This window comes from Ambystoma mexicanum, chromosome 5p (genome assembly GCF_040938575.1).
Source record: "Ambystoma mexicanum isolate Mex_15411 chromosome 5p, UKY_AmexF1_1, whole genome shotgun sequence".
Lineage (NCBI taxonomy): Eukaryota > Metazoa > Chordata > Amphibia > Caudata > Ambystomatidae > Ambystoma > Ambystoma mexicanum.
In genome coordinates, this window is record NC_090930.1 from 825,489,944 (window position 1) to 825,516,537 (window position 26,594).

General features: G+C 43.6%; 1 protein-coding gene across 2 annotated transcripts in view; it reads right to left on the bottom strand.

Annotated features, from left to right (window-relative positions):
- The window catches only part of TBX20 (T-box transcription factor 20), a 114,469-nt gene that overhangs the window by 40,017 nt on the left and 47,858 nt on the right, over positions 1-26,594 (bottom strand). The window contains exons 6-7 of one of the 2 annotated variants that reach the window (XM_069613245.1): positions 20,014-20,090; positions 674-730 (exon numbers count right to left, since the gene is read on the bottom strand). In XM_069613245.1, the coding sequence (XP_069469346.1) occupies positions 674-730; positions 20,014-20,090 (134 nt within the window). The remainder of the gene's footprint in view (positions 1-673; positions 731-20,013; positions 20,091-26,594) is intronic. The other variant, XM_069613246.1, reaches the window with a different exon arrangement.

The window sequence follows — 26,594 nt, forward strand, 5'->3', positions numbered from 1 at the left end:
TGACTTTGCACTGCAAAAATACACTTTGCAAGGCTTTGTGAATCAGGGTGTTGGTTGGCAGAGCAAAGTCACTTTGCACCGTGCAAAAACTTCCATGAATCAGGCCCTCTGTTTGTTAGGATTAGGATATTTCCCCACTTTCCACAAAGGTTTGTCAAACCCAGATCTCATCTCATAGAACACACAGTTTGCAACCCTCTGATCTCAGGGTTTTGCTAAGGGAGCCCCCCGCAGGAGTCTTGAAGAAGATGCAGTCTTTATTTGAGAAATTGAAGTACATGATGTGATGTGCAAGAGATTACATGGAATGCACTATTTTTTTTTAAAGAATAATTTTTTCAGAAGCACTGCTCCTTATCTGCTATTTCAAAAGGACAGAGTGCACTGAGCAAGAGATGTCTGAAATGTTGTGAAATTGTGTGATATCTCCTGTGCTCTCCGCGCCAAGGATTGTGTTTCCTGTCTCCTTCTCCCTAATTGATCTTTTGTTTCAATCCTTATCAGCTATGGAGATCAATGTATGAGCGCTGCTGATGGCATCTATTACACTGTAGTGTCCTCACAACCCACAATTCCCTCTCCAAACAAATCACCAGTACTAGCATTTAAACAATGGCTTCATCCCAACTGGATCCCGATGGGATTTACAATGATAAGATTTTCAAAAACATACCTAGAGCTACCTCTGTGGTGCATGGCCATGCACACTGACTTGCACTCTGCATGACAGCTTGGGAGAGGGAGAGGGGAGAAGGAACAGTGTTATTAGTAGAAGAAGGAGTAGTAGCAGTCACCAATTACAGTCGGGTAAAGACAGACAGAGGTATGTTGAAGGAGTCCTCTCAGATCACACACATAGTCACAGGTAGAGCTGAAAAGAGGGCCAGCTAAATTAGAATCAATCATCTGACTATGTATTACTAGCAAAAAACACAACATTACTGAAAATAAACACAGCACTCCTCTGTCTAGGTATCCACCTGCCCATGTAAACTTGTGTAGTCAGTATTTCTACACCTGGCATTCCTCAGAGTCACTTGTAAAAAATAAACCGGCAGAATGTGTGTGTGTGTGCGCGTGCGCATGCGCGTGTGTACCCACTCCGAAACCAGAAATCCTACAGATAGGGGCGTTTTAGGGAGACCACGAAGAATTTTCTGTGATTACAAGTGAGCTGTAGATACAGAGGCAATAGTTTGTCAAATGGAGCTCACGTGTGCCTTCATCACTCTGGCATGCTATAATCCGCCTCTTCAGCTGCACATACTGGAATGTTGATGTGTGGTGCTATCCTATATGACCCTAGGCGAAAAATAATGAATCTGCTCACTGCATTGTAAACCAAAGGAAACCACTTTGTATCACATGATGGGGGGATATTCATGGGGCTGCACTATCACCCACATCGCCATGATGGTAATGTGTTGCTGAAAGATAATATAGAAGACTGATAGTATCCACCTTTCTACCTTCCTTCGCGTGTAGGCTTACATTGGCTTAGCACCACCTGCGAACGGATACGGTGTCAAAGTCTGGTTATCAGCGCAGAAAGGAAGAGTAATTGAAGTTACTTCCTTGTTAATTACCTGAAGACCTATTTTAACTCGTGTCAGTTAATAGGTGCAATACCGATTTAAACTTCTTGCATAATCCATTAGGATATTCTCATTTGGTTGGAGATTCTGGCCTCCTCTTTGCTGCACTTCCTATCACCTGGACTGCGTGTGAGAGCACTTGCAGTTGAAGACTGAGAGCTTTTATTTGTATTTGCATAATGTTCATTCATTTGTATAGTGTGAACTGAAAAGGTAATCACCTCGTGGCACTACACGCAGGCATGACATGGGAAGTGGGGCATTTTAACAGTATATGTGATCCAGACACTGAGGTGATTAAATGCCCGTCATGGTGGGTGCTGATCAGGTATTCAGTATGTCCATGGGTTTTCAGAGATAACTGACAAAGACACATTTTTAATGTTGGTAATATGGAGGCTCCAAGCGCCACCTATAAGCCGAGGCTATTGCATTACAGTACAGATAGGGAAGAAAGGCATATGCTTGTTTTTTGTTTGTTTTATTACTTGTATTGTGCACCAGACCAAAGGGTATTAGGGCGCATTGCATAACATCGCTCACAGTTTAGTTACACATAAAAAATACATTTGCAATATGGTTACACACAGGCAAATTATATATATACAGGATATTTACATACATGAGATTCAGACTATAGGCTAAGAGCAGGCACATGGGATCTTAGGAGAATCATAGTTCATAAGGTAATGGTCTGTAGAGAGTAGGAAACAGTCAATAGTCAGTAGGTAACCATTACTGGAATGTATACAGGGTAATGGTCCAGTGTGTCTAGGTGTCATGGGTCAACCTAGAGGTCAGCGTCTTTAAGCCACTTTATTAGGCTCCAGCGGAATTTTTGGTACGAATGCTCTACTCTTAGGGGGGAGGGTAGCGAGTTCCATGGTTGGGCTGCCTTGACCTGGAAACTGCTGCCACCAACTCTGGCCAGCTTACATCTGGGAATCAAGAGGCAATTTGTATTGGAGAGTCTATTTGTTCTTGTTGCAGATTTCATGACAATTCTATCCGATAAGTAACGTGGTGCTACCTTGTTCATGCATTTGTGAGTGAGAGAGGCAGCTTTTAGTTTAATTTTGTCGAGTGTGGACAGCCAGTTGTTGGCTCTTCTCGTCTCGGAGATATGTTCTCTCCTTGCAATTCCAAGTGCAGCTCTAAGAGCATTGTTTTGCAAGAATTGAATTTTATTGATAATTAGTTTGTTCGCCCCTATGTACAAAGTGTTGCAGTAGTTGAGCTTTGATAAGATAAGTGCTCTGGCAAGGGTGATTCAGCTAACATTTGAGAAGAAAGCTTTACCTGCTCTAATCAGTTTGCAGGTATAAGCCGTGGCCGAGGCCAAGGCGTTGACCTGTTTGTTGAAGGAGAGAGTGGAATCCAAGTAGAACCCCAAGGTTTTAATGATCTCTGTCTTGTCATCATTCAGGCATAGTCCATGGGTAGCCACCCATGCCTGCATGATGAGATATACCTTGTTCACCAAGGCCAAATCCTTGTCGTAATCACCAGTAAGAGGTAGGAGGATCTGTGTATCATCTGCATAATTAGTGTAGGTGATACCCAGGTGATCCAGATCATCGAAAAGGGGCTTGGTGAAGATGTTGTATAGGGTGGGTGAGACACAGGTTCCTTGGGGCACTCCGCACGTGAAAGGGATGGGGTCAGCTGCAGCCGTAGGTGAGAAGATTCTCATGGTACAATCACTAAGAAAGGATTGTATCCACGCTATGGCTTCTGTTGAGAAGTATGCTGCCGAATCCAGATGACTACATAGGACCCGGAGATCGACCAAGTCAAAAGCGGCCGATAAATCCAAGAGGAGAAGAAGGGCTGATTCCCCTTTGTCCCCGAGTTCTTCAATCTGGGCCTTCAAATCTATTAATGCTGTTTCTGTCCCATGCTGAGGCCAAAAACCTGATTGCCTTGCCCCTAGCAGGGATTTAGTTTCTAAGTGTTTTTGTATTTGCAAATAGGTCATTTTGTCTAATATTTTCAAGAGAAATGGCACTGTAGTAATTGGTTGGTAGTTAGTGGGAATCAGAGGGTCTAGAGTCTGTTTTTTTAATAGTGGGAGCACCCATGATTCCTTAAGGTTAGATGGGATAGTTTTGGACGCAAATGACGCGTTGATGAGTTTTGTAATAAAGGGTGCCAGATCTCTGGCTGCATCCTTTATGAGTTGAGCAGGGCATTGATCACCCTGACAATGAGAAGGCTTGAGTGATAATAACATTTTTTCAGTTTCAATTATGGTGACTTTAGAGAACTTAAAGCAGGAAGGTTTGACAGTGTTATTGGACGGATCTAGTACAGTTCTATTAGGTGTGTTGCTGGTTAATGAAGCTTTTTTCTTAGCAATTTTTACTTGTAGAGTCGTAACTTTGTTGGCCAGTGCTTGCTGTATTTTCGAGCACCAAAGTTTATCCTTTATACAGTTGTCTGGCACTGGGATAGGAGCTTCTAGTTTTTTGAGAATGTCAAAGAGTTCCTTCATACTAGAGTTAGCCTGGGATATTCTGGCATTATAGGTTTCGCGTTTGGATAGGAGTATTTCATTTTTGTATAAGTCTGTGATGACGCTGAGATTAGTCTTATTTTCTTCAGACGGTTGTGCTTTCCAAGATATCTCGCATAGCCTTTTTTTGGTACGTGATGTTTGAAGATATGGTGTGTACCAAGAATTAAGATGGGCCTTGGGTTTGCTTTGTCTTAATTTGAGTGGTGCTATTGAGTCTAGGGAGGTGTTCATGATATGATTATATTCCCTGACCAATTCATCAGGTCCCAGATTTTCCGAGATAGCATTAAGTGTCGGGAGGATAAGAGGGAGTAAGTTGTCACAGGTAATATTCTTTTTATTCCGGTGAGAATAGGTGGAGCTGGCTAAGGTAAAGGAGGGGCACCAGGTTTGTCAGTGTTTTTTGGTTATTAACCCACTCACTGACTGCCCATGGCCATGCTAATCCCCCTGGCCATTTCCAAACACTTCCCGCTCCCCTGCCCAAAACACGTCCTCCTGAGCTAACTTTATCAAGCCTTGCAGTCAAACGTTGTGCTCAGGGTGCCTGCCAAGGTTTTTTCAAAGCAATCTTCAGACAGTTAATGACTTAATTGAGTTGTAAACACACTACAGGTGTAATAAATATGTCTTAAACAGGTCTGCCTTCAGCCACCAGATTTATAAGCACTATACATGCTCTTCACTGAAGTCCTGTTAAAAAGAAGCAGTGGCAATGCCAACGGTTTTGTGTATAAGTATTAGACATTTGCCAGGTACTGCTATTATCTCTGTTACCATTCTGGTGTCTCGCTCTTCTCTCCAGTACTCCTCTCCTCTTTTCCATCATACCGTTGTAAACTGTGCCCTATTCGTTCTCCTCTCTCTCCTCATTCTAACCCACCTCCTCCTACTTCTCTCCACTCTCTCTGTCACACCCTTCTCTGTCAGCATCAGTTCTTCCACGCTCTGATATTGAGCCCAGTTTCTCGCTTGCACAACTATCCCTATCCCACTCACCTATCTTATCTTGCATGCCCCCTCCCACGCCTTCCTCTTATGTCCTCCTGTAACACACTCTCATCTATACTCTTCCATTTCACCCCGTCTGGCCCGCCGCCCCCGAAATAATCCTGTTTCCCACTCTTTATTCTAAATCTCACCCTCCTCTTCTCTCTCAAATATGAATCTTTTCCATACCCACTCCTCTTTTACTCACCCCTCGCACACCTCCTAAAGACCCCATCCCCGTTATTGTCCTCAAGAACCTCACCTTGCCCATTCTCGGGTACCCTACTCTTTTTGCTCAAGAGCCTCTGTTTCCCTACCTACTATACACAATCGTCTGTGCTGTTTGTTACAGACAAGATGATGACTCTGGAGGCTGCAGGTAAGTTGATTAAGCTTCTTTAATCAGTTACATGTTCAGTTCTCTTGTCATCTGGTACACAGGTACATTAGGAGATAAGGAATATCAGAAGGGAGCCGACTAGCTCCCACCACCCAGCCTACATACTTCCAACTGTCTGGATGGAACCTTCAATACACCCCAGTCATTCCAGACACACTCAGGGCATTCCATTCATGACATCTGTCACCATGCATTCAGGTACCAGGGAGCAAGAAGGGAAACACTCTCTTGCTTATCCTATACGAGCACCTCTGCTCATGACCACCTGCTGTGGGCAAGCATCTCTGATGCCTCTTATTTACTCTGCATTAGCATCTCTTCCTCTTGCCCGTGCGGGCAGATTTCCTGACAGAAAACACAGGCTTTTGAGAATGGGAAATGTCTTGAATGCAGACTCATGGCAATAAGAACCGTGTGCCAAGCTGTCGATTCCTTGTAGCCCAATGTCTAATTCTAACATCAATTGCGGGCATCTGTTCATTTCACCAAACCTTAAAAACAAAACAATTCACAAATATATTTACCTTTCTGGTAGTCTAACAACAGCTCCTTTTCTTACAGTGAATGTATCAATGGCCTCGCCCTTGCGTTATCTTTCCATGGTAATACTAACATTCGAGAAGACATGTGCATGTGTTATGTGTTTTACGCCTTTTCACTGAGTGGCACGTGTTTCTCGCGTCGTTAGTAGTAGCTTCTCAGGCCTCAGGATATGACGTGTATGCCCTACGTACACTGAATGATTAGCCACCAGGACTGCGGTAGGAATTCTTCCCCACGGTAAATTGAGCTATCTGCCTATCGTTTCTATTCATCAAATTAACTTACTGGATTGGTGGCCGCTTTTTCAGTACTCGGCATAAAACAGGGCAACATTGTCATTAGTTTTCCAGCTAACTGATACATATCTGCTCTTTCAGGAATGTAATTTCAACGAAATGCCCGGGTAATGGAAGTGACATCACACGATCTTTGACCTCTGATGACATCACATGAAGAGATGTAATTTGTCCCTCCCATTCCCCCCCGCCAAAGTGACATCACGGGAAGCAATGGAAAATGACCTTTCACCCCTTGACAAAACAGGAAGTGGCATCACATAGCATTGTTCCTAAGTACACCACGAAAAATATGGTTGCAATATCACTATAATGTTATATACATTTCATTATGTATAGGCCCATATTACCAAATTACTGTGAATGCAAGCAGACGTACAAGGCCAAATGATAATGATGTGTGATTATATAGCATTACAATTAAGTGCTTTATATAGAACAAATATACACCCAGCCTGTGTTGCTCCTCATTTATCAACCTCAGAAGGATGAAAGGCTGAGTTGAGGTGTTTAAGAACAGACTAAATCAGTGACGCACCCCCTGAAGTGTGCCTGAAATAAACCTTTAATGAACCTAGTAATTACACTGGTGGAACCCCCTGTTTTTTTAAGAGGCCTGGAAAAAAAAGCCAGCCACTCCAGAAGCAAAGACCCACATGGCACTGGCCAAAGCCCAGGAGCTTACATTTTTTTTAAAAAATGACATGTTTTTATATTTTTTTCAGGGTTAGCAAGGGAGACTACAGGGGAAGCGAGGAAGACCTCAGGGGTCGCCGATGCGACCCCCAAATGATGTCCCTGTGCTCTTTCTGATCATACTTGAAGCATCCCTAACAGGAACATCAGTTCTTCTCAATACACATTCTTGGACTGGGATATAGAGCAATAGGGTCGTGCCTGAAGGGGTGGCCTTTCTGGCAAGTGTGGCCCACTGTGATGGGACTATGTGGGCCACTTGGTTGAGTTGTTGCCCAATAGGTCAGGATCTGTATGCAATCTTTGGCTCCCTAGATGTTTGGGCTAGAACTGCCACCAGCCCTAGCCAGCATAGACCACAGTGAGGGATCATGGGATTTATAGTCCAGAACATCTGGCCTGCTGCAGATTGCAGATCTCTGCAATTGGCACTGGCATGCAAAATCCGTATTTGCAATAAACGTTACTGAAAATGTCCCACAGGTACCGATCAAATAGTCTGCGGCAAACAAATGAAGAAATGATTTTCGATCGTGGGCAACTTTAGCATTTTCTTTCTAAGTCGATGCCTAACAAGTAGGTCGTGATTCACAAATCGTCTTTCAATGGGAACATCCATCGACACATGGATTGTCAGGCGATTATAGTCCCTGTGAAAGCAACTCCTTATGTCTGACGCTGCTTAGCAGAAATGCTGCCTATTATTTTCATCCCAGGGATGCTTTAAGCATGCAGTTTACACACAGAAGCTGCCAATCAGGGACAGGCCTATTTATGTTGTTGGGGCCATATATTCATACATTAAAATCCTCTGCGATTAGGGTGGAAAAGTGCAATTTCTGTCATCGTGTCATAAAAAGCTGCGTTTTGGTCTCAGCTGCGCCCCGAGGAAGGGCGCCCCGTATTGTTACAGATGGAGGCTGTTTGCAGTCAGTTACAGGCAGCAATCCAATTACGGCGGCGTTTAGTGCAGTGACTGACTCCAGCCTAATTGAATTGTGTTAGGTCTCTAAAGATCAATTCGGGTGATTTGTGTCCCTCCCCATGGGCAGTTTAGGTAAAAGCAGGCTTAAATACCTGGCAATGAAATTGGGAGGTCTGGCCACTTTCACACACGTTACGCCGTGGCGCAAACAAAGGCCCACCTTGTACAAGGTTCGCCTTCATTTCTCAAGACGAAAAGAACGAGTTCACCGAAAGACATTGCACCTTGCAGATTTACAGAATGGGTGAAACGCAGCAACAAAAAAAGCATAAGTACTTTTCATGCTGCTTAAATATAAAACAGCTGCTACTTTTCCTTATTACAACGTGTTCAGGAGACTCAGAACGGTACACCGTGGTTACATCGCCAGGCTTTTTTTGCGGAGTTTTTTGCCAAAAATATTCGACCGAAAAAGCTCAGCCAAAATTATGGGGGTGTAAGGGGATGTACGGTGTAGAGGGTGTGGGGCTTAGGGTCTAGGTAACAGGTAAGGGGGGCTTGGTGGGTACCCCACAAATAAAATAAAAAAATGTCAATGAGTTTTTTCAGCTGAAAATAGTTGGCAAAAACTCTGTGAAAAAAACCTGGCGATCGAAGAACATAGAACCCCCAGAACCTTGCTTCTTAGGATTCTGGATTTCAATGTTAGGGAATCTGTGGAAAGATGGCGAGTGCTTTAAAGGTGGTCTAGGTGTTACACTCATGTAATCTTGTTTTGTCAGTGCTGTTCCCCCTCCCTGACCTATTGCCTCCATAATACACCCGGTTAATGTGCACGCCGTTGCTGCCTTGCAGTGATGAAAATCAGAAAAGACACCCTGCAGTAAGAATAGCCCAGGTGATGTCTTGCGGGTGAGTGGTCCAATGGAAGAGAGAAGAGGAACGCATAAAGTACACCGGGGTTACTTTCACTCGCCGCAAGGGCCGGAGAGGACGCAACTCAAGGCCCATTTTCTAGCTTATTAGGATTTGTTGGAGACTCACTGCATTTATCTCCCAAGAGTGTTACTGTGATCAAAGCACGCAAAGGAAACTTCACATCACATTATCATATACGAGGCCCGCCTCCAGGAAATGTCCGGGTCTCTCTTAGGGCTGCCACTCAGCTCCAATCTTTAAGAATTCATCTAAAAGGCCTGTTAGAATCGATCCCATCCGGCGTTCCCTTATCATCAAATAGAAGCCAAATAAGCAGCAGGTAAGAAATCAAAGAGGAATTCTACAAATATATGACTCAGAAGTCCAAAGTAAGTGTTCACGCCGGATCCAAGATGCTTATGCAAAGACAGGGCAAGGCATATTGCAGACCAAGCCCATGTCAGATAGTCCTTGGCAGCCATGGGTTGTAATGGTGCTTTATCACTGCTGGCTTGGGCCGTTCTAGCTATTCCTCAAAAATCTTCTATGATATGAGGATATTACCAGCTGCTGTTGGAGCTGGGGGTGGGGGGTGGACAGAGGGGACTGAGGCCCCCCCTGGATGCTCGTTGGTGCCCAGTGCATCCTCCAGCCATCGCTGCTGCCCTATTATCCACGCCCCCGGCACCAAAAGCTGCCTCCTTGAAGGTGATAGTCAGAGACTGTAATTCACATGTTAGTGAAGTTGTGAAATCCATTTATCATCAACTGAAACTGTTAAAACCGCTCCTGCCACTTACTGCAGAATCAGATTGCGTGGCTGTACGGGAGGCTTTTTTTTAATTTCCATACTGGACTACTGCAATGCCCTTTTACTGGGAAGTCCAATTGGCCAGCTAAGACACTGTGCCTGATTTCTAAATGTATTCATAACATCGCCCGAGCTTCCAAAATCTCTTTTCACTGTTCATCACATTTGCTTAGATCCTCGGGACAAAACCTCCTCAGTATTCCTCCCTCCCAGTTTGTTCATGGTGGAGACAGATGTTTTTCAATCAGCAGCCCTCGTTTTTGGAACTCCCTGCCCACCGAAACCTGGACGATTGATTCCCTGCCCTTATTCCGGAAGAAGTTGAAATCCTATTTGTTTCAATGATCGATTCATCTATCTTTCCACCCTGCATCCCTCTCCATCACTGATGCAGCTTCTGCTCGCTTCCCTGTGGAAATGCACATTACAAATACTAAATAAAAATACAGATACATTTTAGTACTGGAAGCTGTTTGGGGTTCCCTGCAGTGTCCTAAAAATGAAGGAATGGGAGGGTTGGGATGAGTGCCTGGTACAATCCCTGGCTAGTAACCTAGTCGAGGTGCTCTCAGCGGATTGCTTCGGTCATCACATGTCTGATTGTCATTGAAGGCCTTGCCCATGTTCCCCCCACCCCCTGATAACTTGAATGCTCACTCTGTGCACACTAGAGGCAAATTCCATATTCACAATACAATGGGCATGCTACATTCAATATACAAATATTTTCCAAAACGATATTCTGGAAAACTTGATTTTCCACAATGGAAATCTCAAAATGTTCTTTTATCAGAGTGGACATCTACCCTCATAATACTTCCTCAACATTAGACTGATGACATCTTTCACAACATTGTTTTTTAAAACTCCTGCAATATCGACTTTGCCATGACTGGTCTTTTCAAGGTAACAGAAAAGCGGAAAAAGCAGACAACATCTCAACATTGCCTACTTTCCATAAAGAGCTAATGCACACTTTACAATTTGCAATCATCTCAAGAGGACATGTCTCCCTGTTGATTACGGATTGCATTATCAGTTCTTTCCTCCTACAATCTCCGCCCCGCCCAACAGGGCATTCCTACTTAACCCTCATTCCCAAGATCCAGTGCAATAAGGCCGTCAACTGCAGCAACTTATGGAACCATCTGGCTTCAGCAGCCCGCCCCTCATTAAAAAGGATTGAAATACAAAAATAAAGGGAAGCTTTTCAGCAAGATGGATCATGAAAAAAGGGGATGGCTATGATAATGATTTGTTATTTATATCGTGCCTCCACCTAGGCGCTGTACATAGAACGGATTTACGTACATTAATCATCCCTACCGAAGTTAATACTCATTTATCGACCTCGAAAGGATGAAAGGATGAGTTGGCCTTTGCCGAGATCTGAACCTGTGACCTGCAAATTATACATTTATCACAGAAGAAACCGCTCAACCCGCAGAGTTATCTAACCGGCTATATGGTTAAAAAAATATCTTCACGTGTAGAAATCTCTCCTTGCAATGTACGTTATCCATTCAGCAAGTGATGGCCCTCTTACATAATTTCCTTGAAGCACCAGTATTCCAGCAATTCCATGATTCCATAGAGATTTGCAAATGGTTTGGATCCAATTTCGAGGTGGGTTGCGACAGCACACACTCTTAGCTAGAGTGAATTGAATATTGGTCCAATGTGTTCAATCATTTCGAGTTTTAGCTTCAAATAGTTTAATATCTTTCAAGAGTATTCAAAACTTCATTGGTTAGATAGTTCTGAAATTTGAGCTATTTGTCAGTCTTCCAGATTCTGGGCCTCGCATGCTGCCACCAGAAGAAAGAAATAACAGCCAGGATGGCTGGCCAGGCATTAGTAGAAACAACTCATGCGGACATGTGGTAAATTACCTAAAATGAGCATAACCATAACTGCAGTATTTGGACAATAATTCATTCTATGTGACAGAGCTAACAAACCAATTCTCATCTGTGTAGTGGGGCTAACCCCCTTCTTTTTTATGCTGGACCATAAGTAGGCTGCAGATTCCATGGTGGTGCCTTTGATACGGTGCGTTTTATAAGGAGCTAGAAGTGGGCAAGCCTACTTCTTGTCAAAGATACTGGTGGCATCTCAGTCTACCTATGCTTGCCAAATTCAACCGTTGGTTATAGTTACTAATGATAATTTATTTCCGTTTTAGCAAAATTCACATATAGTTTCTGAGATGGTTATTTTTTGTCCTCTAGTACTATTATTTGAAAATACATTTGAGTGCTTGTGTTGTACTTGTTATATGAATATTACAATGCATATCAACAAACAAACAAGGTCCTGCCCTCATTTCAGGCTTTGGATGTACTTCCTGGCAGGCCTTGATGTACTGAGCACAGGCACGTTAAGAGTTATTCAAATGGTTTGTCTAGTTATACGGTAGTTTCTTTGCTTTTGTTTTTTGTTGTTGAGGGATTCAAGCACATCCATTGTAAACATGGGTATATGCAGCAGCTGCCAAGCATTGTACTCTAAGAGTCTAAGCACACAAATACACATGCATTTTCCAGGAAATTCTAGGTTTACTTTGGAACTATCCACAGATGCTAGGAGAAGCTCTCAGTCACATTGCGGGGACCAAAGCAATAATAACTATGTCTGTTCTGCATGTTTTATCACATAACTATAATAGTATGGCTTCATTCTACACTACGGCTGATTCCAACCAATTATCACTAGGATCATGTAGGATAGTGATCTTTACATGTCTTTGTGCTGATTGACCCAGTGGCCCTTCTTCCCCTGGTCATGGAGTAGGCAGGCAGAGGGGGTAGGTAGAGGATGGCAAAAGGAAGGAGGGCCCACAGGTCAGCTGACATTGAGGCCACGTGCCTCTAGCCGCAGTTGGTGGCTGAGAAGCAGGTGGTGTGTCAAGAAGCCACATCACCCACACTCTCATACATGCCTCTTCACTTGCTGAACCTCCAAATGGGGCGCGGGCTCACATTTTTTAAACATGTTCCTATTGTGGTCAATAGGAGGCATGTGTTTGGTTTGTTGTGAAGATGGCAATATGTGTAGGATGAGTAACAACATCAAATGGGTAAGAATTGAAGAGTACTCTACGGATGTGGGTACGTTGGGTACAGGCCCTGACATGGGAGTCTTATGACCCAGATTGTTCTATTGTGGGATGGTGGGTGGATGGGGTGCAGCACAAATCCACCCTGATCAATGTAAAAGGCTAGTCACTAAAGATGAAAATTACATTACGCTTCTCAGCCAGAGATTCCTGCACAAAATGATCTTGATATATTAATTTCAGGTGCATGAGTGTGACTGCCCTTTTGTTTCTGTTGATCTTCTTCATGATCCTGCTCCAGTTCTATCCCTCCACTCTCCATTCTTCACTCTCTCTTTCTTCCCTGTTTTGCCTTTTCCTTCTTAATGCTTCCACTCTTGTTCTATCTTAATTCTCTCTTACCTCAACCACCTATTCTTTTGCTACTTTACATTATTTCTTCCTTGTCTGTTTCACTTCTGCTGCTATTCTAACTATTGCCTCTCTTCCTTTCATTCTCTATCTCGGTCCCTCTTGCTCTCCCTCTTCCTCTCTTTCTCTCTCTCACCTGCTCTCTTCTTGCCATCCAACCCAGTTCTGTATACCCTTTCTCCATCCCAGTCTATCTCCCGTTTTCTTCTCTTTTTGGCCATCATTCTTTAAATCATTTCAACGTCCCTGCGGTGCCACCTCTCCGCTTCCTCTTGTTGTATCTCTTCCCATCTCAATGTCTCTCTTGCCTTTCTGTTCCTTTCAATTATATCTCTCTTTTTCTTCACACGCTCGTGTTCTGTCTCTTTCCTCTTTACACCTCACATTCTCTTTCTGCTCTCCCTATCTCTCCCCTCTCATTTCCTGTCACTCTCTTTCTTTCTTTTTCATACACTCTTTCTCTTCTCTGTCCCACCTGTTCTCCCTCTTTCCCATTATTTTCTGCCTCTTTCCTATCTTACACTATCATTAACTGCCCTCTACATATCATTGTCCGCTTCTTTCCAATCTTACTTCCTCTCCTCTTCTTCTCCTTTTGTTCCCATCTCTTCTTACGCGTCTCTTGATTCCATTAACTTTCTTCTCTCTAGCTCGATCTGATTCTACTCTCATACTCCTGTTCTGTTTCTTCTCTCTCGCTCCCATTCTATTCCTTCTGATTCTATACCATTCTGACCCCTCGCTATCCCTTTCATTGTATACCCTTTCCCTACCTACTATTCTGAACATTTATCATTCTCGCAGTCCATCTCCTCGCGCCCACCCGTTCTGTTGCTCTATTTTTTCTTTCCCTCCTGTTCTATTTCGACTGTATGTTCAAATCCTGTCCTGTATCCCTGCTTCAGTAACCCTCCTGTTCTGTCTCCCCATTTCTTCCCGCCCATGTTTGGGGAGAGCATGCTCCTGGGCCTGGGGGCGGAAGAGCGGTCACCAGTCTGCTACGGTGGCCACCTAAGACCACTGAAAATATGACAGGTGGGAATACATGTAAGGAAGGGATTGTTGGGGTGGCAATTGTCTTGGGATTCCTGAAGTCACAGGGCATCCGCTTTGTGGGAAGTGCAGCATGTCTAGTTTAAAACATGCTCCATGGAAATTGATATCAGTACCATGAAGAAGTTGCAACGATCAGGCATCAGCAACTATAATTCAAAAATGGGGTCACATGACATGATATGCCCATGCGGATTGACTCACAGTGGAAAAATAGCATGCCTGCCAAAGCAGGGGTTATAGGAAACCATTGCTGCATCAAGCACATGATCACTCTAGCTCTGAGAGAAGTACATTTCATGGAATTGCGAATACAGAGAGGAGGCTTCACCTGGAAGGTGCTACTGCAAATAAAACATGTAGGGAAGTGGACTGCGGAACTGATCTACCAGTGCCAAATTGAAAGTCTGAACGAGGACATAGAATGCACAAAACCAGGACCCTGAGATAGCTGACAACTCTCAGACGTGGATGAGAACTACAAAAGAAACGAGGAATAGACCACAAAATATGGCTTCTTAAACAGTTACAAGTGTCCCTCAACTCTCTGAGATACTTCATGCTAGAAATAATTAGAAAATATCCCTGCATGATTTCCTCAGGCATCCAACCTTCAAACATCAGAAGATCTCTTGGTTTGAACACCTCACAGCTGGCAGTGCCGCAGGAGCCACAGACTGGAAAGTACGGTGGTCAGCAGCCTTTACCGCTACCTCCGGATTCCTCCATATTCCACTCTGGAGCACAAAACGCATTATGAAGCCCTATTTCCTGTCCTCCAGCATATAGACAGTCCAGCCTATCAACATAATTTCCTTGAAAACATATCTTCAAGAGAATCACTGGGAACATGTGGGAATTTCTTTCCTCCCATTAGCCGCACATCCTTTAACAACAATGTCAACACCTGTATCTCAATCAGGCGCTATCCGCATCACAGTTTTCCAATCCATGTGTTATTTTGGGTCCCAAAATACCGGAACCATTATATTTGATAGTTTGAGAACTTTCCCAAGAAGCAGGGGTGATGCTAGGTCTGGAAATTATCCAGGGCTATGCTAAAGTCAGGACTCTCAGGATTCGGGGCTAGCTAGCCTTTTGGTTGTAGCCCCTGAGCTTCTATCAGGGGCTAGAACCAAAAGACCCGGGGCTATAGCGCCTTCAGCCCCCTCACCCCCAGCAACGCCTCTGCCAGGAAGAGAGTGGAACACACGTGTATGCGACGCACAGGAGGTGAGAGGGCAACCTGACATCCTCAATAGTTCTTTAATCAACATACTGTTCATCATGAGGACCTGTGATCTCTGCATATTGGTTCATGCATGTGTGTGTACTGCACAATAGTACAATAGATACAACACTCAAAAAGCAATAAAGCACAAAACGAATGTGCATGCTGTTAAAAAGACTATTATACATATCCCTAACAAGATACGATGATAACAGCAAACCAGGGCAACAACATCATGTGTATACACTCAAGTGTTTGCAGCACTCGTGTCTCTGTTGCATCCTGTTGGGGTGCACCCATATTAACAAAGCTTTTCAGGACACGATGATTACTTTCTTTTAACCCTGATTTGAACCTATGGCAATGGCACTGCACTGTCATGATATGAAGGGGTAGTTTAGACACCACAGAGTTCTCATGAGTTCACATGGGAGACTTCCCCTTTGAGTCCCAATGAGGATTATTACACAGCGTGTCTCCAGTGCAAAGTCACCCTATCAATTGGCAAATAATGAGTTCTTTACCATTCAGACTACGATTCAGTCGCTACAAAAAGACAGTTAATTTAAAATACTTCTCCAGTCTTAACATTATACCATCTAGCAAGTAAATCTTCGTTACGGTTGTTCACCTTCTGTTTTTCACCAGGATAATGTACTTTGTGACCTAGTAAAATAGAGCACCCTATTTTGAGGGCACTGTTGAAGGCAGAATAAAAGAAACTTTTGAAGGGCTGCAACAATGTAACAACATTGGCCAACGTTTGGCAAAAAAGGCCTCCATTCTGAATGTTGATCGACTGGGCGCATTTCGATTTAGCAAACAGCACACGGGTGAACGCTTTCAAAGTGATCTGCGTGAATTTGAGGTGAGATATAGGTGTCCAAGCACCAATTCACACCCTTGCACTATTGATTGCGTCTGAATTCATAAACTGACAAATGTCTGGGTCTGGGTCCACTGGCCCCTCAAATGATGAAATCCAGTTAGGTCTTCTGGATACGCACAATGAAAAGTACCGTTCCGAGACATTAGAACACTTTACGCGGATATGGATTTAACCATTGGCTGCCCCTGTGTATGGGTGTGGGGGCGCCGCCCTCTGATGGATACACATAGTTAGATGAATATTCTAATGCACGTTTAGAATGTTGCCTTAAATGTATATGATCATCTCTCAGCAGGGATGCAGACAGCCAAGTCTTCCCGGGTGCTTCATTTGTATGGTGGGACTGTGATGCCTGTCTCTCAGCAAGGGAGCTTTTCCTAATACTTTTCTACATTTCAACATTTTGTTTTTATTTGCAATGCATAGAGCTCCATAATGAGTGGCCATTGGGGCGTAAGAAGTCTTGCCCGCCACCTCTTATTATTGCACTACTAGCGTAGTCACTGACTGACAGGAGACTTCTCTCCTATCCTGTCAGCCAGCATGCTCTGATTGGGGCACCATCCGGTCATATCTCATTGTATGCAGCAACATTTTGCTGAGGTGCGAGCAGGAGGTAAGTGAGATGTTAATTTAATTTGTATATTGTGTAATGTGTTTGTATGCATGCATGCAAAGGGGGATATCTGAGTGAGTGCGTGTGTATGAATGTGTCAATGTGTCAATGTGTGTTTGTTTTTATGCATGTGTGCATGTTAGTTGTTGTCTGAGTGCTGTATGAAAGTGCATGTGAATGAGAGGGTGTAGGGTGTGTGCTGTATGAGGGTGTGTGCCTGTGCTGGTGTGTGAAGGGGGAGCTGGCCGGGGCATCTGATTTTAAGGGAGGGCTGGCAGCATGGATTTCTTACTGGGAATCAAAGGTACAGAAAAAAAATCAGTTCTATTATGTAGCTAAACTGGTATACTTTGATGTAGCCAGTTTAGCCATACTCTCTTACTATTGCATGGTATTTTTACTGGATATCCAGGGTAAAGCAAACGTGATGAATGATATTACAGAGCTAGATTGGCATACTTTGTTGCAGCCAGTCTAGTTATACTTTCTTACTGTGGCATGGTATTTTTTAGTGGGCATCAAGAATAAAGCATACATGATGAGGGCTATTACATAGTTAGACTGGCATGTTTGGTGCAGCCAGTCTAGCTATACTTTCATAGTGGGGCATGGTATTTCTTAGGGGGAATCAAAGGTAAAACAAACATGATGAGTGCTATTATATAGCTAAACTGGCAATCTTTGGAGCAGTCATCCTAGCTGTCATTTCCTACTATGTCATGGTATATTGTACTGGACATCAAGGGTAAAGCAAACAACGGGAGTGCCTTTACATAGCTAGACGGGCATATTTCTGTGCAGCCAGTTTAGCTATACTTTCATGCTGTGGCAGTATTTTTTACTGGGCATCAAGGTTAAAACAAACATGATGTGTGTTATTATGTACCTAGACTGGCATACTTTGGTGCAGCCAGTCTAGCTATACTTTTTAAATGTAGCATGGCATGTAGCCGGTCAAGTGGCACAGCGAGTAGAGCGCTCGCTTTGACACCCGTGCAGAGCCTGTTAACGCAGGTTCGAATCCCAGCGGGGCCAAACTCAGCCTTTCATCCTTCCGAGGTCGATAAATGAGCACCACACACCGTGGGTAATAATAAGCAGCGCTCGGATACCTGAGGGTTTGTAGCGCTATATAAAAGCCTAATTATTATTATTATTATTTTACTGGTATGAAGGTAAAGCCAGCATGATGAGTGTTGTAACATTGCTGAATTGGCCTTCATTGGTGCAGTCGGTCTGAATATACATTCTTCCTCTGGCCTAGCATTTTTACTGGGCATCAAGGGTAAAGCAAGCATGATAAGTGGTATTACATGGTAACACTGGCCTACATTATTGCAGCCAGTCTGGACATGTTTTCTAACTGTCTTGCCATTTTTTGTTGCAAAGCCAACATGAGTAATTTCTTGTATGGTAATACTTGCATATATTGGTGCAGCCTACATGAGCCAATATGTACACAACCAGAATGAAAAAGTTTTTTAGATCGGCATATATTGTGGGAAATGTTATCATGAAAAAGCTCCAGTGCACTGTTGGTGCCTTGCATTTATTAAATGTTTTCATGTACTGACATACAAAACAGATTGCAAACTGTGTGGCTTTTCTCCCAATTTTGTACAGAATGTGTGCTGTAAAAAGTACCATTTTAACCCATAATTATTTAAATTTTCATGCAGCGAGAAACCTCCCTACCTCCCCGAATGCTCCCTTGTTGGTTTGGGCTCACTCGCTATGCTCGGTTGCTTCAACATATTTCATAAAAACATGTATGCCCTTCCAATTACAAAATTCACCAGCCACAACATGCTTTGACATCAAGACATATTCAAAAAAGCATACATTTGTTGGTACTAAGATTGCGAGGAGGTTGGGTAGATGGAAGAGTGGGTTCAGAGCCAGAAGGGGTTGTAGTATAGGAATACATGGAAACAGGATGGTACCCCACTAGTGTGCATTTCATTAATTTCATTGGCCATTATGTCCTTATTATTTTGTTCATTCTGAAAGCCCAGATTGATTTTGGCATTCGGTTAGCAAACAAGCCCCGCCTTCCGCTTGGATGCTACAAGGCTGCAATCCTAGAAGCAATTGTGAAACTTCAGATCATTGTGAATTGGGTTTTCAATGAAGGTTTAAATTAAACTTGAACAGAGTCATAAAGGGCTGCACTGTTGCTTTTTCGGCTTTTTTATGTCACGACCTGTATGGGACACTAATCATGTAGTGTGAATATCTTTTCGGTAATTAATAATAGGAGAATGTGTGTGTGTGTCGCTGAAGACTAACAATTACTCCTTTCTATCCAGTGAAAATACAACATGCAAAAACATTTGTAACATAGATAAAACGATGTCACAGGATAACATTGCCCTTTGTACATAGGTAAAGCACGATGCAGTAAGAAAGAGCATTTGTAGACATCAACATGAAACAAAAACACATTGCTTCATTGTGTGAGACATTATCAGATACACCTTACATACAGGACACAAAAAAAAGCTGGATAAGTATATGAAACACACTATGCAGGAGCTTTAAACGTGGCTTTAAGTTACTTATAAATTAGGTTTATACAGTGCTAAAAAATAACATGATTAAAGTAACCCTTTCAGAATTATGTGGCAGGTCTTATTGGCCATCCATTTTAGAAATGTGTTCATTTAAAAAAAGTTGATTTGAGTGCTTTCATTCGACCATGTAAATTAAGCGATTTCTGTATTTAACTCGTGGATAAGAGCTCAAAAGACATCATGGACAACATGTAGTGGTTTATTTACAGTGAGCCTTGGACTATCTTTATAAACTCGGGAACAGCTGCTCTCCCAAAAAACATCTTCGTAGCGCTTGTCTGCTAATATGGAAGTTTACCAACTGAAATTCGATGATATATTTTTGTTGCGCAGTAGAATGGGAGGCCAAAAGGAAGGGGAGACGACTATTATATACAAACAGATATCATTAATAATCACAACCTCTCTAGGGTTGTAGGGATATTGCCCTAAACACATCTTCTCCCCTTTATCTAATCAGCACAGTAAGTAAACACAAGACTCCCATTACCTCTCAATATCAGTCAGTCTGGAGGAGTCCCGGAATCCCTTGGCAAAGGGGTTGCTGTCAATCTTCAGCTTGGTTATCTGGAAATACAAGCAAAACACCCCACTGTCATTTTTTTTGTTGCTTTTTGGGTATCACATCAAACAACCTGATTAGCAACTATCGCTTAACGTTTTCACTGCTGAGGCATGAAAAATCCAATCAGGTTTCAGGATTTCAAAAAAAGTATTCATAGGAGAAAAAATACATTCAATCAATTGCAAAGGAGACTATTTGCACATTTCCTCGTGGTCTTTCCATGAACCGAACTGGTTCTTACTGTCTGGTGGATGAACAAGTCCAACACTGTTGCTAAGTGAGATGTTTACTAAGGTTTTTCTATGCAGTGCATCCTAGAGATGGGCTCTAGAGATGTATTATTCTATAACACAGTTGTAAATGCCTGTCATATCTTAAAAAGCTGATGAACCCTAAAATGGTCTTTGTCCTGGTGGAAAAATACATTGAAGGCATATATATTTTACACTAGGGCGACATTTGTCCTAGAGCTAATACCATGCTAAATTGCACTTGCACCAGTACAAAGTTTCGGTAATCTGTCCCAGTCAGTATTATTACCCCATTTTGAATGGTATTTGAATGATTAGTACCCGCGAGGGCGCAATCAGAATGAAAGAGCCATTCTGATTGGCCCTCGCCGAGTCATTACCAGGCCGGGAATCCCTCTGTCGAGATTCCATGGCCTTTGTCCCCGGTGGGGGGGCCGTGGTAGCTCCTCAGCCAATGAGGATGCTCGAAGCGGGGCCATCCCCGCTCCGAGCCTCCCCACGGCTGAGAGGCTGCCTTCGCCCCCCGCCGGGGACTCAGGTAAAGCTTTGGCTTTTTTCTTTCCTCCCTCCCTCCTCCCACCTCACTGCCCCCCCAGCCCACTTACCTTCTATCCTTTGTCCCCGGTGGGGGAGGATGCCAGCCTCCTGCCGTGTGGAGACTCGGAGCGGGGCCATCCTCGCTCCGAGCCTCTACACGGCTGGAGGCTTCTATCATCCTCCGCCGAGGACCCAGGTACATTTATTTTTTTTGTTTTTTTTCTCCCCTTACCTTCCCTCCCGCCCTCCCAACCGCACTTACCTTCTTTCTTTTTTCCGGAGCGGACGCGCTGGAAACGCTTCTGTTTCCAGCGCGTCCACTCCCGATGGCTGCCTTGGAAAGGGAAAACGGGCTCCGTTTTCCTTTTCCGTGTCGGACATTTTCTTTGACATCTTTTTTTTTTCTCCCGAAATTCTGCAGCGTTTCAGGAGAAAAAAAAAGCTCATAGTGCCCCGGTCATGCAGTTTTTGCGGGCTGGGGTACTAATAGCTATATGCCCCACGTGGCAGGGGCATTACCGACTCTGGTAATGCCTCAGGGCCTTCGTTAAGGCCCTCGCTTCGCTCGGGCCTATAACTATGGACCCCGGGGCATTACCTGAGTTCGTAATGCCCCCGCCGCTCAGGGCATATTGCTTAATTAACCTCAGAAAGATGAAAGTTGGCCTTGCCACAGGATTCGAATTTGTGAAAAGTCCAGGCTTCCGTCATGTCAGAGACCTTCACTTTACTCGTGTAGCTATCCACCCTGGATTATCGAGAATAAATCAAGTTGAAATGTTTGATGAAGAAAAAAAAGAAAGTTATTTGACCGAAAATAACTTTCGGTTTTCTCTCCACCGCACATTTCAGACTATCCCCTTGCCCCCCCAGCCCCTTACTTACCTCTGGGCGGCACATCTCCTTGTGTGCGCCATCTCCAGCATCCCTCTACAATGCCGGTTCCCTTGCGTGTATGGGAACCAGCGCTGCAGGGTCCACTTTTCTTTTTTTTCCTTTTTTTAAACTTTATTGAGACAGGAGCTGGGAGACCCCCGCAACCCCTGCTCACATTACAGTGAACAAGGGTTCGGGGGACACCCCAGCAGCTCCCGCTGCCCTTGTTCACTGTAATGCAAACGAATGGGAGACTTGGTTGAAATTTTCGGCCATACGTAATTTTCGTATAAGAAAATCCTAACATGCCCCCTGCACTTTTGTCACCCCTCTCTTGCGACTGTTCAAGACCCAGCTGCATCATCATTGCCAATGCCCTAATACTCTCCAAACTTGACTATTGCAATGCTTTGTATTTGGGAGCTAACAAATACATCATTGACAAAATTCAAACATTACAAAATAACGCCCTTAGAACTGCCCTCAATTTATCTTCTATAGAACACATTTCTAACACAAGACGAAAACACAAATGGCTCAAAATCTGTGACAGAATCTCACTTAAGACAGCATCACTCACCTTCAAATGTCTTAATAATGCAGCCCCCCCTTACCTAGCAGCAAGAATTGCGAGAACAACTTCTACCCACCCCACCAGAACTGCCAACTCCTACTGCCTTCAGATACCTACATTTAGATTTAAAAAAAACAGGCGGCAGTAGCTTCCCAGTTAAAGCCGCCCAATATTGGAATGCCCTCCCACTTGACGTCAGAACAGACCAATCCTACTCTAGCTTTAGACGGAATATACTTGCATGGCTACATTCCAATGATCTCCAAGCCTAACCATGGACCAATCCATACCTACCAACCTGTCTGTATATATGTTTATTCTTCAGCTGAGTTATTGTTATTATGATGTCTAGTATATACTTTTACTTGACACTAGCATGTAACTGATGTAATGTATATAATGTATATAATGTATTTCCAGTATATGACTATACTGTGCCTGCAACTAAGCTTTTAAGTAATCTTGTTTTCCTGTTCTCTGGAGTGCCCTGTTACCTTTGGGTTTGGCGCGCCATATAAAATCAATAAAAAAACAAACAAACAAACCTCTCTGAGTCCAATTTCCCCAAAGAGCCTCAATCAAATTTAGCGTGCCTCAAAAGCAACCAGCCCTTCAGTGGAATCTTGTACAACAAAAGTCGTTAAAGCAGAGATCTGCAACAGTTGGCTCTCCAGGTATTTTGTACTACATGTCCCATTATTCCTAGCCAACAAAATCAATGGTGTGTGATTGTGGGAGGAGTCATAGACCAAAACATCTGGAGAGGCACAGGTTGCAGACCCCTACTTTAAGAAGAATATCAATGGACTGCCCTCAAACATCTGGCAACTGCTACACACCTCTTTGCCCCTAAAATCATCCACTAGCTGCAAAGAATTGTGGCAACAAACAGCAGTCTTTTTGACAAGCCGCATGCTTTAAAGCTGACTGACATTAGGGAAGACCTTGTCACCACACTATATTCAGATATATCTTCAGTGTTGGCTCCGGTCGACATATCCACTGTGTGTGACCTAGTAGGCAATGGGATTTTCATTGACTGCTTTGAGAGGTGGCCCAGGATATCTGATACAGTACCAAGGTGAATGTTCTTTGCAAGCTACAATCAAGAAGGCTGAATGGGACTTGCTAATTTGGCAGTCAAAACATCACATGAAGTGTCTCCCAAGGCTTCACTCTTGCTGTTGTTATTGAACATTTAAATGGTAGTGCCATAACAGTGAGGGACTTTAGACCCAACTCGTAGCGTATGGCCACCATTGGAACACAGTTAGATAATCTGTGGACCCTAATGCCCAGAAGTGCATACTTCAATACCATCGATGATCTTTGGGACAACTTTGCCTTCATAAAATGTAACCAGGGGCAGGGCTGAAAATCTGCCCTGCAGAAGCCAACGATTGAACATGTATATGCAACCTCTGATGAATATCATCATCTCACTCCATCAGCTGCAGCCCAAAGGCACACTCATGACATCCAGATCCCCTTCTCCGTGAAAAGGACACGGCACAACAGACCACAATAACTGAATGCCTGCATCACATTTGAGAGTGGAAGAACCAAAACTACCAGTGATTGCAAGGCACACATTTGAAGACCCACTGATAGACAAGACCACCATGGGGACCATGTTCCCCCAGGTTTGCTCCAGTTCCCAGTTTTGGGAATCAAGCATAAGGTATCCGGTGCAACTATGAGATGTTCATGAGCATATTCTGATTTTCTCCAGTGCACATCCAATTATTGGCACCCTGGCTACCACTCTGCATGCCCACCAATGTGTCATGAAATATTATACCTAGGCATCACTGTTTATTACAAGTTCAATCAGTGGCCGTGTGCAGATTTTGGTAATATATGCCCTTTGCATGGTAGCAAGATGGATCATCTGATTCAACTCTGCTGGGAGTTCTAACACATAATTAGATGTTCAATAAGTGTGTCTTGTAGGAGTAGAATAGTGGTCATCAACCTCACTTTGAGAGGCTGAGGTAGCCAATGCTTTGTGCCTCTGCGACATCAGTGCAGCTCCAGAAATGAACTGAGGATGATACAATATGTTGGTGCACTATTTACATAACTGCACACAGGTTTGCTCAAAATAATAGCAACAATGATCCAAACAAACAGAAAAGCACCTCTTGCCAGGGGCAATATGGTTTAGAAAAGGTGAGGTAGATTGAGCAGGGTTCGAAGGGTCTTTGACCGGTCAGTGGGGCGTTGGGGGTGAGACTCATGTTTGGAAAGCTTACCAAAGATGGAAATTGGTACATAAGAATGTAGAGGTGACTGCTCTGTTGAGTTGGTAACCCCATACTTCTAAATCCATAACACATATTTAAAGCACAATACACATATGTGGACATCATTTATTCTTTTTACTGAAAAATTATATGATGTATTTAGGTTTTTTACTGTCTTCATTTAAAATACCTTAATTTTGACTATACCCATTATACGTACACATACACAACACTTTCAATGTCAAATAGTTATTTCACCCATCAGTTAGAAGGTGGGTGATTTCTGTATTTTGCATTGAAATCATGACCTGTTGGCTTATTGCATTTATGTAATTAGTATCTCACTGATTCAAATTGCAGCTAAATCTTACCTCCTACTGTGGATGTAATGGCAAAAGGCATCTCAGTTTGTAGAGCTGACTATAAAAGTGATTGCCATTCTTGATACAATCAATTGCAAAATGCTTGCTGTTAGTGATCCTAGCAATGTGAGAACAAGTGCCCATGACACAGCTGCAGACCATACTTGTCTCCTAGTTAGAGGGCCCATGGGTGCCTATGATGTCACCACTCAGACAGCCATTATCCCAAGAGACTGTCTCTCGAAAATGGAGGCAACCTTTGTTCAGGAGCATGGCAAACGTGGAGCGTGACCTACTATTCCACCTACACGCAGTGGTTTGACTGCTTCGATGGACGCATGACCTTTCAATTTGAAAATACGAGATAGTTTGTTGAAAGTGTAATGTATTTAGCGTTTATCGAATAACAAACATAAATGTATTTAGCAGAAGCAGTGAATCGAATGAGACGCATTCGTGGCTTTTTATGGCCCCAATAATGACATAAACATGGCGGATGTGCAAACGATTTGACAGCATGCGCACACAAGCACGCTTACAGCAGCATATATAAGCATGCACGCGCGCACACGCGCACACACACAGACACACGCACACACCCATACACGCACATACATAAATAAGAAGGTTGGCGAAACACACAGTCAGCATGTGTTATTTTAAAGCCCTAAAGCCCTAGGGTTCAGCATCGATTAAACATAAGATGCAAATGTTTCACTGGTACATAAAGGCAGGGAACCCTTACCCAAAAAGTACATATTGGTGTTTAGTGTTTTTTTTTTACCATAAATGATGCTGCTTGTGGCATGGATGCTCTTTCTAATATGTTTGGTGAAGTGCATTTTTAAAAATGCATCATGAGACACCCCCCACCATTTAAGTTGCACCCTCCTCCATATCTCATTTGCGATTTGAGGCTGGACATTACACACCTGGCTGAGGTGAGAGGTGGTGGGAAGGGCAACCTCTCTTTCTCTCTCTCTCTCTCTCTCTCTCTCTCTCTCTCTCTCTCCCCCTCTCTCTTTCTCTCTCTCTCTCTCTGAACCTAATTTACAAGCGGGTTTTTCAATGGGTAACGCTTAGTAAATCAGGCCCACTGTCTTTGTGCCGTTGTGACCACTTATTAATAGAAATTCAAAAAGGTCCTTAGGCTGGAAACCAATAGTGAGGGCAAAAGGGTATATGGGTTGGACAGGTGGGAACGATACTTTAGTCTTCAAATGTCAGCCATAAACCTAATAGCACAGTGTGCATTTGGGCATCTTGTGGAAATCAAGGACACTGAGGAAGCAATATATATTTGACATTGCTCCAAGGATCCCAGATGCATATAAAAGGCTAAGGATGCCTGTGCACATTTTGCTGCTCCAGCTCGACGCTGTGTGGCTCCAGTGTGAGCCTGAGCCCCAATTAACCAGGACGAGCCAGTTCAGCGTGTTTGACCGCACGCTACAAGCGCAGCGGGAGACTGAGCCCCTGCTCACTGGATCTCTCCCAGGCCCATCACCACAGGCCCACACAGCCACATACACACAGCTCAGCCTCAAACACCCACACACTGGTTAAGCCCCTACCCCAGGAATGGGAACATCTAGTGCACCCCACACAGCAATCCAGCATGGCCCTTGCCACAGGCAGAACCTCAAGCTCCTGCATACCA